At 38.0% G+C, this 24,616-nt stretch overlaps 2 protein-coding genes across 9 annotated transcripts in view; both read left to right on the forward strand.

Moving 5' to 3' along the window:
* The window catches only part of LOC125225340 (PAX-interacting protein 1-like), a 194,384-nt gene that overhangs the window by 45,757 nt on the left and 124,011 nt on the right, over positions 1-24,616 (forward strand). The window lies entirely within an intron of this gene.
* LOC125225344 (cold shock protein 2-like) lies at positions 8,025-8,960 on the forward strand. Its single transcript, XM_048129010.1, has 2 exons — positions 8,025-8,510; positions 8,915-8,960. The coding sequence occupies exons 1-2, from the start codon at positions 8,025-8,027 to the stop codon at positions 8,918-8,920; spliced, it is 492 nt and encodes a 163-aa protein (XP_047984967.1). The 3' UTR covers positions 8,921-8,960.

A 24,616-nucleotide genomic window follows, 5' to 3' on the forward strand; every position in this document is an offset into this window, starting at 1 on the left:
GCCTATGATTCAGCACGATTATATAATTACAAGGCGTATTCGCAATATTATTTAAGAGTTCATTATTCATGTTGTTGGTAAAGAATTTTCTCTCTTTAATTTCTTAATGACTAATTAAACCTGAACATAGACACAACACATCCAAACGGCGGCAAAGGTTGGCCTGTAGATGTAGATCCTCATTGTTTGTTACGATCTTTCTTTTCTATAATATTGTTCGGTATGGTATAATTTTGTGTGGCATAAGTAGCACAACATTTTGTTTTTTATTCTTGAGTCCTCTATTAGAGCAATGAACGCGACAGTAGACAATTAGACATACGGAGTCTGAATATTCGTGTCCCTATTACAGTTGATGGGATAAAGTTTGACAGGCAGATGGACAGCGGCGGCTTAGTAATGTAATGTGTATCCATTGGTTACCCTTCAGGTATGGGATTCTATAAATATCAGAGTAGAATTTAATAACCAGCGACCGGTGATATTTTTACTGCATTACACACCATTATTATGTATTGTTAAGACATGTAGTACTTATAGACATTTATGATGAAGATCTGTTTCTCACTATTATAATAGTAATGATTTCACTTCGAATGTGATTTTTATAGACAACTGCGTAGTTTTTACAATTTACTCGAGTCCGTCATTTATGATAGCACGTGTTTGTAGTTGTACTAGAACATGGTTTACTGCGTAGTTTTAGATTATTTGATTATTTACTTATTGGTAGGTACACCTCTGATCACTGCTTTACGATTGACGCTAATTTATTGTCGGGTCATTTATTCAGATGTTTATTTATGTAAATTTGTTACACTACCGTTACTCAAACATACTTCCTCTATCATACTATTAGGCGTAACAATACCTACGATTAAGATAATGAATTGAGACTTGTCAAAGCGATATTCTATTGTCTGTAACCTCATTATTTAATAGGGAGTCTCTAGGTCATTAACGGTTTCAAATGTTTTGTTCAGCAGTCTAATTATAGAATCCTTTGAATCCTTTATCATGTAAATTTACTGTAACATTTCACACAGCCTTTTCTGTGAAGTGATTACAAATTTACAATCAAACCAACCGCTCAAATATTACTCGACCTTGCTGAGGTCGTCCCTATCTATTCGTACTGGTAATAATGCTTCTCAATGAATTTAACGGATTAAAAAGCACCATTGGATCAGTGCCAGTCCACATCGGTATAAACATTGCGAATTTAAAGAACTGTCGTTGCGTAAGACAAGCGATTTTTCTGTTTTAACGTTGCAATAATGGCGTTAATAGACGTATTAATAATGTTTTCCTATATCTGTCCTCGTGTACCTATAGACATAGACATAGACATTTTATTAATAATATTATAAATATTACACGTTCATCAATAAAATTATTTAACAGCAATTAAATTATTATAGTATATCTTTGTAAAACCTATTTGACAAATAAATAAATATTGGGGACACCTTACACAGATCAACTTAGCAAAGCTACATGTATGCCTTTGAATTTGTTTTTGTTCGCCATTAAAGCAATTACTCTTTCTGTCTCTATTTAGATTCGATTTTCATTATTATACATAATATATCTTTTGGTAGTTTGTATTAAACATGCTTTATCCCATATGTGTAGATCTTTACGACTTTCTGAAGTACTTCCGCTAAACGTGGATTTAATTCAAATAAATAAAACCTTTAAGTGGCCATAACTTTTCCTCACTTACAAGTCAACGCTCCCCTAATGCTCACTTTAGTTGCGCTTTTAGTGCCCTTGCAATCTCACCAATAAAGTTCTAGGACATTGCCAGATGATAACATTTCATTCCATTTCTGGAAACACACAATTCCTCCCGGTGCCTACGGGAATAATCTCGTGATTCACAGCGCGACTCATGCCATATCTATCTGCGACACCAATAGTGCTGGAATGGCCTTGTTTTTTGTTTAATCCACTGGTGTAATCTTAAATCTGCGAATATATTTTACTGCAAAAGATTACGCAAACTGATAAATGAGGCTTTTTCGCTGTTCATGCGGATATCTCCCTATTAGGAACTTATTTCAAAGAACATATGTGATTTGGTTTCCCTAGGGTTTTTTACATTTCTAGTAATTATCTTTGTGAAGAACACATTATGCCCTTTAGAACTTCTGTTCGTAAAAGTTTTGTGATAACACTGCGAAAGAACACGATATTTCCTTGTTCTGGACAGTCATTGAGATCAATTTCATCATCTCATCTCCCAAGATATTTCATTACTCTCTCGCAAAATAGTATGTGGTCGAGCGTTATCTTGCATCAGGATGAACTCGTCGCCGATGTATCCCGCGAATGGGATCACGTATGTTCATCCAGGATTTCCTCGATGTACCGACGAGCAGTCAAACCACCCGGATTTGGCCTGGTACCTGGCCCTGTGATGAAAACGATGTCCGTCTTCGCTTCCAAAGAAATTCCTCCCCAGACCATTATTGATCCTCCTCCATAGGCGACACGTTCTTCGATGCAGCATTGCGAAAACCGCTCTCCAGGTCTTCGGTAGACTTGTGTCCGCCCATCGTTGCCGAACAAAGTGATCCTGCACTCGTCAGAAAAAAGCACAGGCCTCCATTGCTGAACGGTCCAATTTTCATGTTCCCGAGCGAAGGCAAGTCGTGCAGTTCGGTGGTCTGGGGTGAGCTTTGGGCCAGGTTTGTGAGCTGTCAATCCCTTCTCTAGCAGTCGTCTTCTGATGGTCCATCTGCTAACAACCACATTCCGGGTGTCTCGTAGCTTCTGCTGAAGCTGAACAGCATTCAGTCGACGGTTTCGCAGCGAGGATGTTACGATGAATCGGTCATCTCTCTCTGAAGTGATGCGATGTCTGCCTGATCCGGGTCTTCTGGAGAGAATGTGGTTGAGGAACCTCAGGAACACACGTTGAACTGATGATTTCGATAGGTTGAGTTGGCGAGCCACTTCACGCTGACTAAGACCATTTTGCAACAGGGCAACTGCTTGGCCAGCTTCAGCCTCGGTGGTATCCATTTTTAACCCCCGACGAAAAAACGACGGGGTGTTATAAGTTTGACGTGTCTGTCTGTCCGTCTGTCTGTCTGTCTGTCTGTCTGTCTGTTTGTCTGTCTGTCTGTCTGTCTGTCTGTCTGTCTGTTTGTCTGTCTGTGTGTGTGTCTGTCTGTGGCATCGTAGCTCCTGAATGGATGAACCGATTTCGATTTAGTTTTTTCTTCAGTTTTTCCGGGGCAATTCGATGAGAGCAGTATTCAAGATGACGTATCAATCAGGAATGATGCACACACATTGACAATTACTGGTTTTATGCCTAATTGCAAGTTCTTGTCAGTACATGTCTCAACGAGACATTTGGAGGGGGGTTCCCCTCCCAAATTTTACTCAATATCCACCCCCACCCTTGAATATTGATGTCATTTGATAGGGCAGAAAATTATCTAACACGTGGTACTAAAATTATTTCAGTCACGCTTATAGTTTTTACAAAAATTGAGAAAACGTTAAAAATGCTGAGGTGGTCCGATTTCTTTGCACCCGAGTGTATGTTAGTGCTGAGATAAAAGTCTTTTGTACGTAATTTGTTATGATCAGTGTATTAATAGCTACCCATGACGTAGTGTGGGCTCGGTCCGACGGTGCCCCAGTGAATAAACGAAACAACCGTCTTGCGTGCGCCAACGCAAGTCAAGGCTTTAACTTTAGGGATTGGCGGAAGTGCATTCTTTAGCTACAGTGCACGCTAGCGCTCAATGAGAATTGTATTCAAAATTCAAACCAAATATGCATAACGACTAGTCATTTGTAATTCTACACCACCATCTTGAATACTTTGTTCATCATTGGAATTGTTCCGAGAAATAAAACTTGTTAGACGCACACCTGGAATGTGCGTGTCTTGACTTCGAATCACAAAAAAGCTGAAAACCACCTTCCAACAGGAATTTCTGCTCGGCGCTTAAGAATTCGCGCGTATGCCCGTGTTTGACATGCAAACAGAAAATACACGGGGACGCTTTTTCTTATGTGGAGCCGTGTTGTCGCAATAATTATTATTTATGCGTACTCATTGGCGATGGAGACAGGTGGCGTCTTGTCCTGCAAGCAGTACGTTGACTCTGCAACCTTGGTATGTACCCACTTGTATCTTGTATCAATGGCCGTAGACACTGACTGCATGGGCCTTTTAACTTTTTCTTTTAAGGTCAACAACTTGTTTTTCTGACGATTCTACGCATGCCGGAGCTGCGAATTATGCGAATGTTTTCCATAAAGGGCAATGTCTTAGTTATTTACGCTTCGCCTGTCCTTGAAATTAGTTGGGTTGTTTTATTTTATTAGATAAGCAGATCCTTTTCAAAGCTCTCGTATTTGTAGCATTACTTATTTGATTTGCTGGTTGAATAGGTCTGACAAGAGAAAACACATATAGCGTTCTTACTACGAGAGCATGTCGAGCTGCTGCCTAAAGCTCCTTACAAATTCTTTGGCCTCTTCGACTATTGACCGAAGCGAGACCGACTTCGTCTAATACCGCAGGCTGATAAGAGAAGTTTCTATCCTTAAGCAAAGATGCATACGATACGAATGAAAATCAATTAATCAATTTTTTTCGTAAACAATATATAGAGCGTGTAGTGAATATGATGATTGGTCATTTCAGAAAATTGTACTTAATATATACGTAAACGTGTGTGAATTGCAAACTGTTAAAAAGGTTAAAACATTGTGAGAGTTGGTAGCTGAAATTAGAAAAATCTAAAAAAAAGTGATGGACAGAAGTGAAGTAAGCCGCTCCGCGTAATAGAACCGGCGACCGTTTTAAAAGTAACAAAAGCAGTGTCAGCCCGCTGCCCCATTTGGCCGGTCACGCTGTGACATCACCGCCGTCTGCGCACCGTCTGCGGCCGCTTCCCGGAACGGTTGGCCGCAGCCTTTTCCACAACGATATCAATGAACGTTATTTATGTTTTCCTACAAGCTGATACTAATTCAATTAATGCGTGTACGAGTTGTACACATCGCTTTGTAATTTAAGCGTGTTCGGCTGCACTGTCTTGTCTTCTTTAACGACTTGCTTGCCTAGCCTTTGCAAGTATGACATCTGTATTTTTACACAGAACACTTTTGGTTGTGTGTTAAATCCGTTAACACCTATTTCAAGAATCGATTGGTAAAAGATTAAATTCTCTTTTTGTGGTGACTGATGATAGTCTCTAAAAAACTTAAACATATATTGGATATTTTCTAGTACTCAAAAAAGCACATATTTCGAATGTATTATTTCTAATCAGGAAAGAGAATTGAGACGATTCTCCCAATACAATGATGTCATCAAAAGTGAATCATCGGCTATTGTCTAACTTTTTAGGCACTTACTCTCTGTACCGATTTCACTTTTACATGTTATTGAACTTTGCTCCGGTTTAGTTAGCTGACGTGGGCGTAGAAATGAATGAGATTAGAGTAGAGCTAGAGAGTAATGACAAGATGTCTGTCATGCTAACTACTCCACTGGCCTTGTGTCCCCCATAGAGGTTATGATCTCACATGAAGAGCCTAAATGGAGCAAAAGAGATATCGCTCTTTAAATAAAAAGTACGAGTGGCTTGACCACGAGGTTCGTATGAATAACCTTAAAGCTATTAGGAAACAAAAGTTTCTCCTTGATATAATATGCCATTTTTCAAAGATAATTAAACAAATATTATAAAATCCATCGAGTTTTATCAGCTGGAAAAAAGTTGGCTTTCCCGTAGAAATAAAATTGTAAAACATTATAGGTACATTGTGTTTTGTACTCCAAAAGTTGTAGTAGTTTCTTACTCCTTTGGATCCCATTCAATTTCTTCTGCTTCTCAGCACTTTGCAGTTATCGTTTGCGATTTCGAAACCGCGCTTAGTATTCGGCGATTGTCCGCCAGCCAGGAAGCCGCGTACCGTTTACCTGGCATTATTGTACTGTTTGTATTGTTTGGCCGCCACGCTTTGCATTAAAATTGGCCATATTCAGCCGTAAAAGGCGCAAAAGCACACTTTCTACCCGAAATTAGAACATATACTCTTCAGTTTATGAGAATACTAGCACATTAGAGATTCTGACCTGAAGGTTTGACATGATAAATAACCGGTTACTTTCTATGGACTCACATATATTTTTTTTTATCTTCTCGTTAGTACACGGTAAACGCAACTAACATAGGCCTACGAAACGACTGAATCTATTCAGGATCGTGCCGAATCAAGGCCGAAAGCTGAATAGATTTCTAAAGTAACACCGTTAGAAATCAATGTACAAAGATGTCGCATTGCAGACCTGTGCACTAGAGAAAGTTTCCCAAATAACCCCGAAAAGTTAAGCGGTAGAACAAATTAAACATAGATTGACCAGAAATTGGCAAAAAATATTATAAGGTTTTATTAAAAACTTTCACCCATTTTGAACGTAAAAACGTACCGGGTATAAAAGCGGAGGCAAAGAGTAGAAAGAGAGAGAGAGAGAGATACATTTACGTACAGAGTGTTTTAACAATAGGGTTGTCATATACCACTAGGTATCATTCATATTATTATATTGATTTGCACTTCTTCACTGCACACTTAAAATAAATGTATAAATAGGTACTAAGTTTACGTTATAAATTTAAAAATGATTCTTGACATGATTTGTTACTAGTCAACCATCAAAACTTATCATTGGTCATGGGTCTACAATCTGACTGGCATTTCCTTATTCTGACCGCAATAGTGACAAATGATCTGAACACCCGATTGAAAAACCGAGCCTATCAGGAAAAATCCGGACGCGTTGTAAGTGGTAACCCTAATTACATTGTACGCTGTCGTCCATAATTCCGAATGAATAGTTTAGTACAGTATTAATTTGCGCGGAGATCGGATCTCGCGGCCGCGGGCCATGCTGTTGTCTTCAATTAACCCACTTGTAGTATGCCTTTGTGTACTGTCTGCAGGCTGTCTGCTTTCTTTCGCGTATAATATATGGAGAGCGGCTGTTGAACCTTCGTTCGATTGCCGTTTTTATCATTCAATATTTTGGCTTGCTACAGTTGCTACTGCTGATGCTGAACAAAGGCGGGAGGCCTTTGTTCAGTGTCTCTTCCCGAGACATCCTGGGTTGTTTAACGCTACTGCTGGCGATTTTATAAATCTTTATACAAATTGTACGAATATTTATTTAAACTACATGTATAAGGAATCAATACTGATCTCATAGCAAAGATAAACAAAACGGTACCAAACTACCAATAGATAAACTTATTGCAAATTGTAATGTATGGGTAGTTTTAAGTTATTGTTAAAATAGGTGGAGGGTAGATATTTCATCGGCCTTGTCAAATAAATGGTTTTCTGTACGGACGTGTTTAAATGTGCTCCTGAAATCCTGTAGCTTACAGGGACTGTGGCTTTCTACATACGGACTTTACAGTGGCGACGAATAAGGAACTAACTCGCGAGTGTGTAATTTTGTGGCGGGAGCGTTAAACAAGTGTTGCTAAAATGACTATGGCGCTCGGCAAAATCGGGCCGTTCGACTTAGATAAGGACAGTTGGGATTATTATATAGATCGCTTGGAACAATCTTTCATTGCAAACTCAGTGGAAGAAAAGGTTAAAGTGGCGACTTTGATTACAGTGATAGGCAGTGACGCGTATGCCTTAATGGCAAATTTGTGTATGCCAGCGAAACCTTCGACAAAGACTTTTAAAGAATTAGTGTCAATTATGAAGGAACATTTGCAGCCTAAGCCTAGTTTACTGGCAGAGCGATTTAAATTTAGGCGACGCATACAGAATAGTGATGAAAGTGTGGGGAGTACGCGGCCGAGTTAAAGAAATTGTCAAAGGATTGTAAATTCCTTGGTGATAGTTTACAAGAAAACTTACGAGATCAGTTCGTATGTGGGTTAGCGCGAGACAGTATACGTCAGAGGTTATTTGCAGAAGATGATATTAAATTTGACATAGCATTCAAGCTTGCGGTGACGTTAGAAATGGCGGAGGCTGACGCAGCACTCGTGGAGCATCGGGGTAGCAGTCGAGGGGGCGATGCCGGAGAAGATACGGCGTCAGTGCATCTGATAAGAGACACGGGGCGAGGGCGCGCCAGCGGGCGCGCGCCAAGTCAAAGTACTTCACGTCACTCGTCGCACGGACCGCAAGGCGGCGCGGCTGGTCGCGGTGGCGGCGGCGGCAGCGGCGGCGGTGGTGGCGGCGGCGGTTGGAGCGGCAAACATACCGGCGGAGGTTGGCGAATTAAAAATGCACCTATAGGCACTGAGGGCCCTAAAGGTAGTTGCCGTGTGTGTGGAGGTCAGCACGCGGCAGAAAGCTGCAAGTTTAAAATGTATGTTTGTCGAGTCTGCAATAAAGAAGGTCATTTGAAACGCGTTTGCCCGAATGTGAAAAATAACGCAGCAGGGGTACACCATCTGGCAAGCAAGGAGTTCCATATGAACTCTTCCAGCGATAGTGACGAGGTAAATCATTATTCTATGGACGCTAATCGTTTAAAAAAATATAAACCGTACTTTATGAATGTTTGTGTAAATAGCAAGTCCTTACTAATGGAAGTTGATACGGGCACTGCTGCAACTTGTATAAGTTTGGAATGTTACAAGACATTATTTAGTAGTATACCGATGGAAAATTGTAATTTAAATTTAACATATTTTTCAGGTGAATTGGTTATGCCGGTAGGCAAAATTACACCTCTTGTGACGTATGAGAATATAAGTAAATACTTAACATTATATATTATACGCGATGGTAGGACAAGTTTGCTAGGACGGGAGTGGTTGGTGGAACTCGATATTTTACCTCCTTTCATACTGACACATTGTAATAATATTAAATGTGAGACATTCAATTTTGATGTTTTCAGTTCTAGTTACCGAGACGTGTTCGGCGATGGGCTGGGTCGGTTCACGGGCGGCACGGTGGGGTTCCGGCTGCGGCCGGACGCGCGGCCGGTGTTCCTGCGCGCGCGCCCTCTGGCGTACGCGCTGCGTGAGCCGGTGGAGCGCGCGCTTGAACAGCTGGTGCGCGACGGAGTACTCGAGCCCGTGCAAACGTCGGATTGGGCTACGCCGATCGTGCCGGTTATGAAGAAGGACGGCACCATTCGGGTATGCGGTGATTTTAAACTTACTTTAAATAAATGTCTCGAGGTTGATCGTTTTCCTTTGCCCCGTGTGGACGACTTGCTCACTAAATTACATGGGGGCCAAAAGTTCACCAAGTTAGACTTGTCGCAGGCGTATGCGCAGTTTGAGTTGGACGAGGAATCAAAAAAATATGCCGTAATTAATACACACAAGGGTTTATTTCGGTACAATAGATTGATATACGGTCTGGCCTCTAGCCCAGGGATTTTTCAGCGTAAACTTGAACAGCTGTTTGCTGACATGCCACGGGTGGGGGTCTTTTTAGATGATGTCATCATTACGGGGTTAATGACCAAGAACACTTAACGACTTTGATAGAAGTGTTTAAGCGGTTGCAAAAATATGGCTTAAAGGTTAAAAAAAGTAAATGTACGTTTTTTGCGGATTCCGTGACATATCTAGGCTTCGTGATAAGCAAGGAGGGCGTTCATACGTGTCCAGATAAACTAGAAGCAATCGAAAAAGTGCCGCTCCGCGTAATACTACAGAGTTAAGATCATTTCTAGGATTAGTCATGTATTACGCGAAGTTTATACCAAACATAAGCTCATTACTGGCACCGTTATATAATCTTCTCAGAAAAGAGGTTAAATATTATTGGGACCAGTCATGTGAATATGCTTTTAACCGGGTGAAGGGTAAACTGATGTCTAGTGAGGTACTGGCGCACTATTCGCCGGATTTGCCGCTAGTTTTGACCTGCGACGCTAGTAGTGTAGGCGTAGGGGCGGTGATATCACATTTGACGCCAGACGGCAGCCCCGGGGACGGTGCGAAGGGGACGCAAGAACGTCCGATAGCGTATGCGTCGCGATCGCTTAATAAAGCAGAGCGCGGATATTCACAAATAGAAAAGGAGGCATTAGGCATAATTTTTGGAGTTAAGAAGTTCCATCAGTATCTTTTTGGAAGAAAATTTATATTGAGAACTGACCATAAACCGTTAGTAACTATTTTTGGTGATAAAGTAGGCATTCCAGTGATGGCCGCCAGCAGAATGCAACGTTGGGCGGTGCTTTTATCAGGTTACGATTACGATATTGAGTATGTGCGTAGTGATAGAAATGCCGCTGATGCCTTATCTCGATTACCAACAGGTGAAGAAGTAAGTGATAAGAAGGAAGTCACATACATAAATTTTATTCAAAACTTCTTGCCTATAACTAGAAAAATAGTTAAGGAAAATACGTTCAAGGACGAGGTACTCCAAAAAGTGGTACTGTATATACAATCAGGATGGCCAAATCATGATAATGATCACGTTTCTCTGAAACCATACAGTTCCCGTAAGACTGAGTTATATCTGGATAGAGGGTGTGTAGTCTGGGGTTATCGGCTAGTGATACCTAAAACATTACAAAATGCAATTTTGACAGAATTACATACTAGTCATATGGGAATAGTAAAAATGAAAAGTATCGCGCGCAGTTATGTATGGTGGCCGGGAATCGACACGGATATAGAACGTATTTGTCATGAGTGCGCGACATGCGCCGCGGAGGGGATGGCGCCGCCGCGCACCGCGCCGCAACCGTGGCCATACATATCTGAACCTTGGTCAAGATTGCATTTAGACTTTTTGGGTCCTCTCGGAGGAAAAACGTATCTTGTGCTTATAGACTCTAGTACTAAATGGATAGAAGCATTTACAATGCATAAGACCACCGCTTCGTCAGTCATTAAGGTATTGGAGGAAACGTTTGCCCGTTTTGGTTTACCTCTGGAGGTCGTATCAGACAACGGACCGCCGTTTACTAGTAGAGAGTATAGGCATTTTTTAGAACACAATGGAGTCAAAATTACGTATTCAGCGCCTTATCAGCCCTCGTCAAACGGTGCGGCCGAAGGTGCGGTTAAATTGTGTAAGCGAACAATAAAAAAAGCGGTAAGGGAAGGCCTTAACGTGGATTCCGCTTTACAGTCCTATTTAATGATGTATAGAAATGTTGAGCATAGCAGTACAGGTACTTCACCGGCCATGCTGCTACAGCACAGGATTTTGCGTACGAGACTCGAGTTATTGAAAGACGTGAGAGAAGTAGAACGCCGTGTGCGTGACGCGCAACAGCGGCAGGTACATAACTCGGGCGGGGCGGGCAGACATTTTAACGTGGGAGATAGGGTATGGACACGAGATTTTAGGGAAGGAAGGAATTGGATTAGTGGGCAAGTTGATCAACAACTAGGGTCACGTAATTACTTAATATCAAAGGAAAACGGTCCTCCTATGAAGCGACATGTTGACCAAATTAAAAGCAGATGGAATCCTTTATTGGATGTACCTTGCCCGAAGGAGCCGTCCACCAAGCCGAGTCTTGGCGCAGGCGGGATACCAACGTCTGTAGCAGGGGAACGAGGAACCGACCCACCTTCGCTAGAGTCTTCGGTGACTAGATCTAATTTGAGGCCACGTCCCATTAGACCACCGAATCGATATGGTTTTGAGTTTGATTAGTAACTTATTAGTACTGTATGTATTTCTATTAATGTAAGTTGTATAATAAACATTTAGTTTGTAATGCTCTTGCTTAATAAATCAATATCTTCATTTACTGTTGAGTAAAGTTAACATAATATAAACTATGGTATAGCTCCCAACTGTGCTTGAAATAAATAAGTCTTTCTGGAGTAATCGAAGGGACGCTTAGTGCTAGTTCAGTGAGAGGGTGTAATGTATGGGTAGTTTTAAGTTATTGTTAAAATAGGTGGAGGGTAGATATTTCATCGGCCTTGTCAAATAAATGGTTTTCTGTACGGACGTGTTTAAATGTGCTCCTGAAATCCTGTAGCTTACAGGGACTGTGGCTTTCTACATACGGACTTTACACAAATTACGGACAAACTCCCCTTCGAACCTAATAAAAGAAATTGTTCTTACAAATTAAAATGATCAAACCAATGTGGAAGTCAGTCCTTTTAGAAAAACTTTGTAAAATCTACATATGTTTAGTGAAACCGAAATTCAATTGATATGATCAAGGTACAAATATGAATTTGCAATTTCCCAAATCCGCATACTTGCAAATATGTAAAATAGATTTGATTTTTCCGTCGTGTGACTTCCTTCACGCGGTGAATTAATGAAAACATTTGAATAAAATTGACTGAAAATTATATACTAGTCTGACGGCTAATTAATGAAAATTGCTTAAAGATTATCACTTAAATGTCACGCAACGTGAAAGTAAAGCAAAGTAGACATGGACCAGACATCGCAAACCACGCGACGTCACATGCTGTCATGAGCTCCAGGTATTACTTTTTTGCATTATTAGATTTGATTGGAAGACAAATGATAACAGCTGGTTTCGTTTTCATACGTGCGTTATCAATCTGATATTATCCTCCACCGTTTTCTTTGAATTGCGTAAAATAAAATGGCATTTCTATGAATGTTTAAGCAAAACGAACACATTTGGTATATCTTCTTGACATGATGTCAAACAAGTGACCCAGTTGGCACGGGAGTACTTTTTAAAAGTGTAACTCTTCCTGAATTTCAGACTTTCTACCTGTCTAGACTACATTATAATGTATTACATCTCGTAAAAGTTCAGGAATCTAGAACAAGAATTTCAGCTGTAGGTAGTGTAGGTACACCTACTTTTTGCATTGACGTGAAGCGTATTTTTGAACAGGTAACTGATGTCTTTCTCACTTGATGGTCTCATCGGAAGATCAGCGCTGGAAGTCACCAGCAACACGCTGAGATGAGGTCATTTCGTGGCACTTCATTCCTTTCTGTCTTGTTATTATGTGTATTTTGTCTTACCTGTGTTCATGAATAAACGTTATTCTATTCTACGAGGGGCGTTTAATAAGTAATGATAATCAGTATTAAAACATAAGAATGTAAGTATCCTTATATTTTTATAATTAAAAGTAACTCTTTTGTTATTTATTTACATATTTAATTTTTTCAATTATTACTTTTTTGCCCCCTTTAAAAATTAAAATCTTAACGATAGTCTAAATACCATGTCAGTAAGCACTTCACTTCATTATACTTCAGAGTAGCGATTATATTACAATTTTATTTAAAGGTCGGGTATAAAATATTAATGATCCTTATATTACCTTCAATATTAGGTATGTCACTTGTAGCTTTAAATACACTAACTTGAGCAGAACCCTCGGCAATTTGAGAATTCGGCCCTGTCGACTGTCATTTTGAAGGCCAAAAACATTATTATTTGTTTATTTAAAATGTTCTTATTGTAACTAATCATTTTTTTAATATTAAAATGATTGTATGTTCTTCTTTAATACTAACGTAATTTTGTTTCCAATCTATATTCTCAAATTTCGTGATAATTTGTAAAAATCTTGAACATGACCCAAAACAGCACCTAGATTTTTTTTGGATACCATACCGTTTGAAAATGTATCTATACGAACTTTTTTATTGCTGTTACTAACAAAGGATAAACCCAGCTTTAATTTAAAGTATGATTATTTTTGATATTCATGTCAGAAATGAACTCACGACATGTCAAATATTCATGAAAACATGCTCTTATTTTACTGAAAATTTTCATCCCCCACCTTGTGTCAATTATTTACATATCAAAGAAAAACAAATGAAAGTAGTAAAAATTTGAATTATGCAATTTCACTTTAATGAGTACTGCTACATGGACAAGTTCAGAAAAATTAAATCAAGATACAGGAACATATCCATTCTCATTACTTTTTGAACGTCCCTCGTATTCTATTATATGTAGGCTACTGATGTGGTAAAAGAACAACGTACCAATTTTTTAGCCTCCTTGTTTAACCGACGAAAAGATTTTACTGATATTTCGTTGGCAGTTAGAACATTTTATGCATTTCGATTTCGATTCAAATCTCTTTCATCCACTGTGACCACAGTGCTGTACTTACATAGAAACATTGCCTTGTATCAAGATCATGAGAGTTTGGCGCCGAAGGGACGCACCGGTCCTTAAATATCAATTACTCAACCTGTGCCTATAATATCCGACTCTAATAATAAATCTTCTGATGACAAGCTAATGCGTACGCGCTAATCTACGGCCACTATATACTAAATAAATTGGCACATGGCATGCTCGCAACTCATCCATGTGGCATAACTAAGAGTGTTAAATACGATAATAATAACCCTGTCCTTTAAATTGAATTGGGCATTTCAACTATGATACTTGAAAAACTATTTTGACTAGCGGCATGTTAGTTATCAGAAACGAGATATTCCGTGATTTTGCACACGCATGTGATAAAAACTAACTGATAAATGTGCAAATGACTGAATGAGGTTTTCAGAATAGTACCTAATACAAAATGAAGTTTTATTATTAAAATTACAGAAAATGTTTCATACAGTGAAATATAGGATTCAAATCCTATTAAAAACAATTAAAGTGGTGTAAGTTGCCGAATCAAAGCAAAATTCTCATTTTGACATGACATGACGTTTACCTTTCTTTTCCCTTGAATTATCCTGATTCATAAAATCATAACCTTGCTTTATTGATTCAAGTCATGTAATGAGGAGGGATGAGTGTCATATAGGCAAAAAAATGTTGGAGATGAATGTTGATGGATGGAGAGGGAGGGGTAAACCCAAACAACGATGGATGGATTGTGTGAAAGAGGACATGAGAAAGAAAGATGTGAGTGTTGAGATGACGAGAGATAGGGGAGAATGGAAGAGGAAGACATGTTGTACCGACCCCACATAACGTGGGATAAGGGTAGGAGGAAGAAGAAGAGCCAGTTCAGCTCGATGTCGTTGCATAAATATATTGAAAGAAAAGTGAATAGGTAGGTATCAATTAATGAAAAATAACCATCCGTTAACCGAATAATCACACATCGACATTAAAACTTCACTCATCTGTCGTAGAATTTAATACGTCCACTTGCGTGCGGCCAAGTGAAAAAAGTTGGCAAAGGTACATGCTCTTTATATCCTATGGCGCTCACTGTGTCAGTGGCGTCTGAGAGTGGCGCCTGCGCACCGGCGTGTTACGAAACTGCCTCAATGCCCTCCGCCGATGACTAGGGACTACATTCGTTTGTTTCTCAATTTAATTTATCACTTCTCATGACAGGATCGGCCTTAAATGACCTGAGGAAATTCATTAATTGGAATAATACAATAATACGCTTCTTTCTTCATTGTTTTGTTTTGTGTTGGTGCATGGTTTTGCAGCTTCTACAGTAAATCATTTTGGATGTTGGTGTGCAAAGCACACTATGTAGACTTGTAGTTTTTGTACGTGAACCGTCAGCTGCTGCTTTTAATTAGACTTATCTCTTGGCACACGTTAATATTGAGGTACAGAGACAGTTTTTGTATGTAATGCCTAATAATGTAACTAAATGTATGCTACAACATATTGAAAACTCTATTCTTTTATCCGTTAATAATATTTCTGACAAATATTGGGTTGGTGAGAAAGTAATGAGCGATCGATTGAATTCCACATAAAATTTTTGAGAGAGTTCTAGAATCTTCTATGGTCGAAAGTATATAAAGGGCGAGTCGCACAGTTTCTCGTCAGTCATTCACTAGCTGTCGCCGAGCTAATATAAGGAAGAAAATGGACGAATTAAAAGTGCATGTAAGGCATTGCTTACTATATGAATTTCAGTCTGGCCATTCAGCCGCCGAAGCAGTGCGTAATATATGTCAGCGTGTTGCTACTGAAGATGTGTCTGAGGCCACGGCGAAACGATGGTTCCAGCGGTTTCGTAGTGGCGACTTTTCATTATCAGATCAACCTAAGTCTGGTCGACCGGTGAAGATTGATGTAGCCAAATTAAAAACCTTAATTGAAGGAGAACCGAGGCTAACGAGTCGTACTCTTGCTACCGAGTTAGGCTGCTCTCATGTCACCATAGAAACACATTTACACGAGTTGGAAAAAACTACAAATACAGTGTTTGGATACCGCACGAACTTGATAGAGATCAACTAAACCGCCGTGCCGATATCTGCATACAACTTCTGTCTTTTCGCCGCACATTCAACTGGTTGGACCATCTTATCACTGGAGATGAAAAATGGGTCTTATATATAAATCACACACGCAAACGTCAGTGGCTAGCTCCAAACGAAAAAGGAATAGAGGCACCAAAAACAGAGCCTCACCCGAAAAAAGTTATGCTGTCCGTTTGGTGGGATATTCATGGTATTATTCACTGGGAACTCCTACCAAGTGGAATGACTGTTACCGCATCAGTATACTGTAATCAGCTTGAAAATTTAAACCAAAAAATCTGTCAGAATCGTCCACAGCATGCTAAAGTTTTTTTCTTACACGACAATGCTCGCCCACACATTGCAAAAGTGACTCGGCTAAAGCTATTGGAGCTAGGTTGGAAAGTGATACCTCATCCACCGTACTCTCCAGACTTGGCACCTACGGATTACGCATTGTTCAGATCGCTAAGCAATGCCTTGAATGAAAAAAGTTCGATCATCAAGCCCATCTACGACAGTACATAGCTGAGTCTAATTTTGAATCTAAACCTAAGAACTTCTTCGCCGATGCTATTCATTCTTTACCAGAACGATGGAGACAAGTAGTAGATAACGAAGGCCATTATATTTTTGATAGATGGTTAAAATAATAAATTAAATAAAAATTACAATATTGGTTATGATTCGCTCATTACTTTCTTACCAACCCAATATATTATTGGATTAAAGATTTGAGTTTGATTATTACAACATTTGTAACAGAACTACTTCAAATATTTCAGAGAAATTCCAAAATATAAATAGGCTATTAACTAAATTTATAATGTGCAATAATTAAAAAAAATTGAGTTCGTTAATATTGACAGACGTGATTTATGTGCGTTTCAGACTTGCTAGGGTTATTCATATTTCGTTAAACAAGTGATCTATCGACAACTCAAGGATAACCTGATATATTAGTTTGACTGCCAAAATCCAACCTAACCTTTTTATTAGTCACGTTATTTTGTTATTTACATATCTTTATTCTTTATTTTGCATTATATTTCCATAAAACATAAAGTTTTGTTTATTAATGGGTTCAAACCTAGTTGAAATGGTTTCTAACAAAATAATAATAAAAATGTAAGCCTTGGCATGCAAATCTCCAAAATAAACAATTGCGACCACGGCGGTCTAAATCTACATTACAGTCGTTAAGTCGCATGATTAAACAAACGTTCGAGAACACCGCGCTGTCTGTCTGTCCAAGTGGTTTTCTGTGTAGTAAAGTTTATGCGAAACTTATGCAAAATATTTACAATCTTCATCTGCTCAAGACGGGAAATGCTGACGGCAAACTTGTCAATGTTCACTTCATCCTTTTTTAGGGTTCCGTAGTCAACTAGGAACCCTTATAGTTTCGCCATGTCTGTCTGTCCGTCCGTCCGTCCGTCCGTCCGTCCGTCCGTCCGTCCGTCCGTCCGTCCGTCCGTCCGTCCGCGGATAATCTCAGTAACCGTTAGCACTAGAAAGCTGAAATTTGGTACCAATATGTATTTCAATCACGCCGACAAAGTGCAAAAATAAAAAATGGAAAAAATGTTTTATTAGGGTACCCCCCTACATGTAAAGTGGGGGCTGATATTTTTTTATTTTTAAGACGCTGACGCTACTGGAGCGAAAATGCTAAAATGGAAAGGAGCCCCCCTTTCAATTTGGGAATTTTTGTTAAATATACTAGTGTTATTAACTAGATTTATCGAAAAAAAAATTGTCCATTCCGAACAACTCAGTTAAAAGATATTGCAAAAAAATCTTTAAAATCGAGGTTCCGCTCTCTACTGTTTCCTCCTTAAAAACTTAATCAATCGTAACGAAATTTGAGAATCTGAATAACAATGAAATTATCTGTGTCGGACCGTTTAGTTTTTTTGGCTAATTGTTACCAATTTTGAATACCACACCTTTTTTTGCGGCATAATCAATAAGGCCGTTTTTGGAAAATATTGATGGGCTCTAGCGTCTTTAAAAATAAGAATATGAAATAAATCAAAACGGTCCGACACAGATAAAAATAATAATAATCTGTGTTGAAAAAATCAGTGCTCTATCTTCAAAAACCAGGGAGGAAATAGTCGAGAGCGTTTGTATGGAGAATTGACCCCTCCTGTATCGTCTTAAGAATAGATGCAACTCACTTCACGCGATACGCGATAGGTCCTCATGTATCGATTTAATGTTTACTAATTTTAAAATAAATGACTCTGAACTTAATATTGAAGATCTAGGATTTTCAGACCATAGAGGTATATTGTTTAAAACCCCTATAATTACACCAATAGTAAAAAACTGGACAACCCATAAAAGAATTTATAGTATGAAAAATATGCAGTACTTTAAAACCGAACTCGCATTAATAAACTGGTATAATATACTCTCAACAAATAAATGTGCAAACGAAAATCATAACTCATTTGATGAAATATTAAAACAAACTGAATAAATGTATTCCAAAAGTAACGATTAAACTACAACCTCAAAAATCTCGTTTAACACCTGGATTCAAAATATCTTGCCGTAATAAAAGGGCATTAAAACTACTCGCATCACAATCACAAAATAAAATTGTACAAAATTATTATAAACAATACAGTAAAGTTCTAAAAAAGGCAGTACACACGTCAAAAAAATTAAATAATAAACAAAAATTCCTAAGCTCCGACAATAAAACTAAATCCATGTGGCAAATAATAAATACAGAGACAAATAAATACAAACCAAGAAATAAAAATAATGTTCATATAAAAACCAAACACAGCGATCTGCTCATTAACCCTAAAGAGGTGGCGAATATATTTAACAAGTACTTTTCCTCTATTGGAAATTCAAATCAGACATCGGCAACAAAACTTCCACTGAAAAATGCTAATATAAACTCATTTTTCCTTAGCCAAGTTGAGCCACCAGAAATGTATAAAATATTAAATAATCTTAAAAACAAATCATCGTGTGGTATAGACGAGATTCCTCCCACATTGATAAAATATTGTGCAGAGATCCTGACTATACCGTTTACTATATTAATAAATCAATCATTTTCTGAAGGCACCTTTCCAGACGCTCTAAAAATCTCAATAATAAAACCTGTTCATAAAAAAGGTGACAGTACAGACTTGAATAACTACCGACCAATAGCTCTGTTACCTACATCAGCAAAAATATATGAAACTGCCATGATATCACGTCTTTATTCCTTCTATGAAAAATTTAACATTTTAAACGAAAATCAAAACGGTTTTAGAAAAAACGGCTCTACTACTTTCGCAGTCTACAAGTACATTAAACAAGTTATAAATATCATAAATAGTAAAAACTATGCAGGCGGGCTCTTACTAGATATGAGTAAAGCATACGATCGTGTCTGCCACCAAATTTTGTTAGACAAACTTTACAATACAGGAGTCAGAGGAATAGCCCTGCAATGGTTTAAGACATATTTTTCAAATCGCTTTCAATATGTAGACGTACAAAATGTAAACTTCGAGACAGGGAAAATCGAATATGTCAGATCTGATAGAGTACCTGTAACAGGCTCTATACCCCAGGGAAGTGTCTTAGGGTGTTTGTTATTTCTTATATATATAAATGACCTTTATTTTTTTTATTTTATTATAAAAGTACATCCACATCATATATATTGTAGATTACATTAACAAGCATTCAAACAGGCATTAAGTACTGATATATATGACAATTGTACATAACATTCTCTCATATAATGCAGCGAGCTCCAACTAATACTATTATCTAACCTAGAATTACACAAGAACTAAATTTAAATTATACGAATTAAGTTCAACTATAATAATTAAATGTTTTTTATTTTTATTTTTATTAATTATTTATTTACCCTTTTATCCCCCCTTATTATTTTATTTTTACCTTCCTGACATAATAGACGATCATTGTACGCTGTTTGCCGACGACGTCTCAGTTATAATACCGTGTAGTGATAGTCATGATTGCACAACCAAATTAGAGTCAGTATTAAATTCAATTACAAATTGGTTACATGCACATAATCTTCAACTTAATTTAAACAAAACAAAAGCAATTCAATTCAAACCTAGTCAAAAAACTGCTTTGCCATTAAATATAAATTATCAGAACATACAGATAGAACATGTAAATACAGCTACTTTATTAGGATTAGACTTAGACAGTAATATGACCTGGAAATCTCACATTCAGAAACTATCGAAAAAGTTGTCTTCTTTTATTTATGCACTTCACCATCTGAAACGAGCCACGGACTTCGAAACTGCCCTTACTGCATACTACGCATATGCATACTCTAGGTTATCCTACGGTCTCGTATTGTGGGGAAATAGTTGTGAAATTGAAAATATTTTCCTTCTACAAAAGAAATGCATCAGAATACTAGTAAATATAGACCAACTCGACTCCTGCAAACCATATTTCATTAAACACCAGATACTCACTCTTACCTCGATGTACATCTTTGAAACCAGCAAATTTGTCAGAAAACATTTCGATCGAACAGTTTTGTCAGGACTTGGAACGTGAAGTAACCACTCACTTAATAATAGAAGAAACAAAAGCAACCTAAACAAACTAGAATTGCCTTTCTCATCATTAAAGCTTGTTACATCTAGTCGGACGAGACTTTCTATTAATTCATGGATCTGACTTATTTAATAAACAAAGGAATGGAGAAATGTATAGAAATAACAGATATGACTTTTTAAATAAAAATGGTACCTCATTTCAACTGAGGGTTGCCGGATTTCCTACATGTTATGTGCATAAAAATTTATAATCACCTTCCGAATTCTATAAAAAGCTTGAAAAAACCTCAAGTCCTTTAAAAATAAGCTAAAAATATTCCTAATTAATAAATGTTACTACAGTATTAAAGATTACTTTAACGAGACATATGATTAAGTAATGTATCAGAGTTCCTACTATTGTTAAGATATAAATATATTGTTAAACATTATATTTAAGTTAGATAAATGTAAGATATAAATATATTGTTAAACATTATATTTAAGTTAAATGTAAGTATTAGATTTGCTGTGTCCTTACAGGACGTCACACAAAACTAACCACACATTATATGTAACACCTTTATATCTGGTTTGTGACATGCAATAAACGATTCTATTCTATTCTATTCTACTGTAGTATTCGCGTGGAACTCTATGAATTTGTATAACTCTATAAATCTACTGTTTTATGAAGACGATAAAAGTCTTGGCATGCCTGTCATTGATGATGTCTGTAAAAACAAACTGTGCCTCAAATACAACCACGCAAAAAGCTTATCGACACGCTCACGCGAATTTCTAACTGCAGTTTAGTGTAAACTATGAGCTAACGAAATACGTATTGATCTTCTCATAAAAATGTGGGTAATACTAATATAATTTGTAGTTTTTTTTTTTTAATTTTCTGGAGCAACTGACTGACTCGTGTAGTTCGTCGTCGCTCTTTGAAATTGTAATCAGAAATTTTGTAGTTTGACACACATTTGATTTTGTTTCAAATTTGTGCAATGTGTTTGATTTGCAATCAATTGATTCACTAAACGGTCCTAATAGAGTCGATTTCGTGTTTTGATTCTAATAGATACATTAATCAAGTGTGTGCAAACAGCGTTGCCGAAACTTTCAGCCGGCGTCGGTTCTCGCGTGACAATGTGAACCGGTCGCACGTTGCAGTCGCTTCCTGCATTTAAACTTATGTTTTCGCTGCTTTTGCAATGTTTAATCGTTTCACTGATGATCCTTTTACCGTTTTTAGCAATAGTTTTTTAAATCTCCTTCCGTGAACGATAAATCATCTTTCGCTTATAGCTTGAGCGAAACATAGCTGTTTATATAAGACATCCTCCTCCAGAAGTAATTGGGAAAGATTAACATGATATGTTCTCAATAGATAAACTTAGGGATAATTTGTGCGACCTTAGATCTATTAACCTCGGTACGCCGGGCGACCCAGTTATTTGCCGATTATGATGGACGTGCATTTTTCAATTGAATCTCTACACTCAAATAGAACATCCGCTGTCTGAGTGAGATTTTGTGTTTCTTCCCTTCATCACGAATCTTAAGAACCATATGGTACAATACAAGTTTATCACCGACACTTACCTCACTTGTATAATCTGCACTTATACATTTAGCGGTTTTTTTTTTTTCATTGAAATATTTGGTACTTGTGTAAATTTTCATTTCTCATGAACACCACAAAATTTATTTTACACGGTAGCATACTACCGTGGCCATAGCGTGGCGGTGGATTTACTAATTATGAGACCGCTTGGAAGGTCAATATAATTTCCAAGGCTGATTTTCGTTGATACTAAACCTGTTCAAGTGGTTAGTTGTTGGTTATGTGGAAATTCTTGAGACGTGTTATTGTCCAGTCATTACCTCATTTGTGAATTAAGGAGGTGACGAGCATCCTTGATGTAATGATGGCACGAATTTGTGACAAGGATCAGAGCCAGCAGTAAAGTAGAACACCTTAAGCGAACTCGTGTCGGTGTCATTAGGTCAAACACCATAAATAATGTCTTCCTTGAGTAACCTTGATGATTCATTTGTGCAATGAGTTCGGTGCAATTCATGCTTCTTATATGGACACCGTTTAATTTCGAGTACTGGCTTTATGATTTATTTCCTTGCCGATTTACGTAAGGTACAACATCCTATACGAATGACTGACTATTGTACTTGTATTATTTTTGATTGATGCGTGTTTCCGTTAAATGCCTTTGTGACGCGTAATTTGCAGGTGTTCGGTTGTCATAACATTTAGCAATATGTGCCACCTGAGGATTCATTAGTTCATTACGAATTATTTTTTATGTCCTTTGTTCGGCGAGTTATGAAATGGTCGTTTTACGAAGTAACTAGCAAAAAATGCTTTCTCGTCACGTCCAAAAAGAACAACTTCTGAAAATTAATGCTCTCCCGTCACGCCATGTCAAATGTTTTTTTCGTTTTTTTTTTGTGTTTTGACGGTTACCTACACGAAGAAAAGGACTTGTGTAGGTACCTATAGGTATCCCCAGTAGACCTAAGCTCATAAATCATAATATTAGTGCACTTTTTGGCTTTGGGTATTGGAAGTTCCTCTGACAATAACTAATCAACTCAGCCATACTCGACACTCCCGACGGTGTAGGATTGTAAACAGGTTCCAAACTTAGAAGGCGAATAGCGATAGATTTAATTCTTAATATTGAGGATTTTAAATAATTTGTGGCTTGGGCCTTCCAGTACATAATTATTCTGATGTATACCTATTCTCGTTATAACTCTCATACCATACCTAATCATCTAAACATTCCTAACCGACGTCCGAAATATTATCCAACCTAAATATTTTCCCCAGCTAAAAGCGTATTGATTAACCGTGCCTGACTAATAGATATATTTGTTGTAATGGCCGAAGCTGCCTTTCTGTCTGGTCTAGGCGCGTCATTCGCGTTACTGGGCGTCGCCGGACCTAATTCTCTTATTGCATTTTATCGTTGCGAAAGATGCCTTCAATTGTTACTGGTCATAAACGAACAGAGACAGTGACTGATAAAGACTGTCAATTTGTATGTATATGTATACCCCATCATTATACCTCTCTATATTTTTGACATAGATGTGCAACCCAAACGCGTCGCGACGCGACTCGCTATTTATAATAGATATCTCGCATCTCCAAATCCGAAGTCCAAAACATGTCAAAGTGGCTTAGGTATTTAAGACTGGCGTCCACTTAGGCTGAATCGAGCCGCACGAATCGAGTCCTCATACATTTGAATACAATTCGACGCGTCGCTAATGGACGCAGTTTCATAAGAAATGCAGAAGTCGAATTAATGAGACTCGACTTGGCGAGCCTAGTGGAGGCCATCAGGCTTTACGGCCATCAGGCTTTTAGGCCATACGGCGCGCAGACTCGCATGCGATTTTAGTTACATTGCGGTTTGTTGGTACATGGGCACTTAAGCAGGCGATTTTACTCGTATAGAGTAACAGTCTTTACTTTTCCCTTATCTGTTCTTCAACTTTGTTACTAATTAATTTGACGATCGTGTACAAAATCGCCTTGTTGTCTAGAAACTAATGGAGCGAATCACACGCGCCCCTAATTACGATTGTATCTTGCGTTAACTAAATCTAGTTAACTGCTTTATTAACTGTATCATATTTATTGATACGTGATATTTTATTTAATTGGTACCTATATTTGTAGTGGCTACCTAGTCATATCGTCACTACTTTGAAAAAAACTTGTATCTTCTTCTGTCAATGAAAAGAAAAATGTAATAAGTATGTATGCAATGCATATAGACTTACTGCGTTTTAACTTTGAGGAGCAGTGTGAGATACGAGATTTTTTTCAAAGTAGTGACGATATGTTCAATGTTCATAATACAATTTGAGACCATCACGAA

Source organism: Leguminivora glycinivorella, chromosome 4, assembly GCF_023078275.1.
Source record: "Leguminivora glycinivorella isolate SPB_JAAS2020 chromosome 4, LegGlyc_1.1, whole genome shotgun sequence".
NCBI lineage: Eukaryota > Metazoa > Arthropoda > Insecta > Lepidoptera > Tortricidae > Leguminivora > Leguminivora glycinivorella.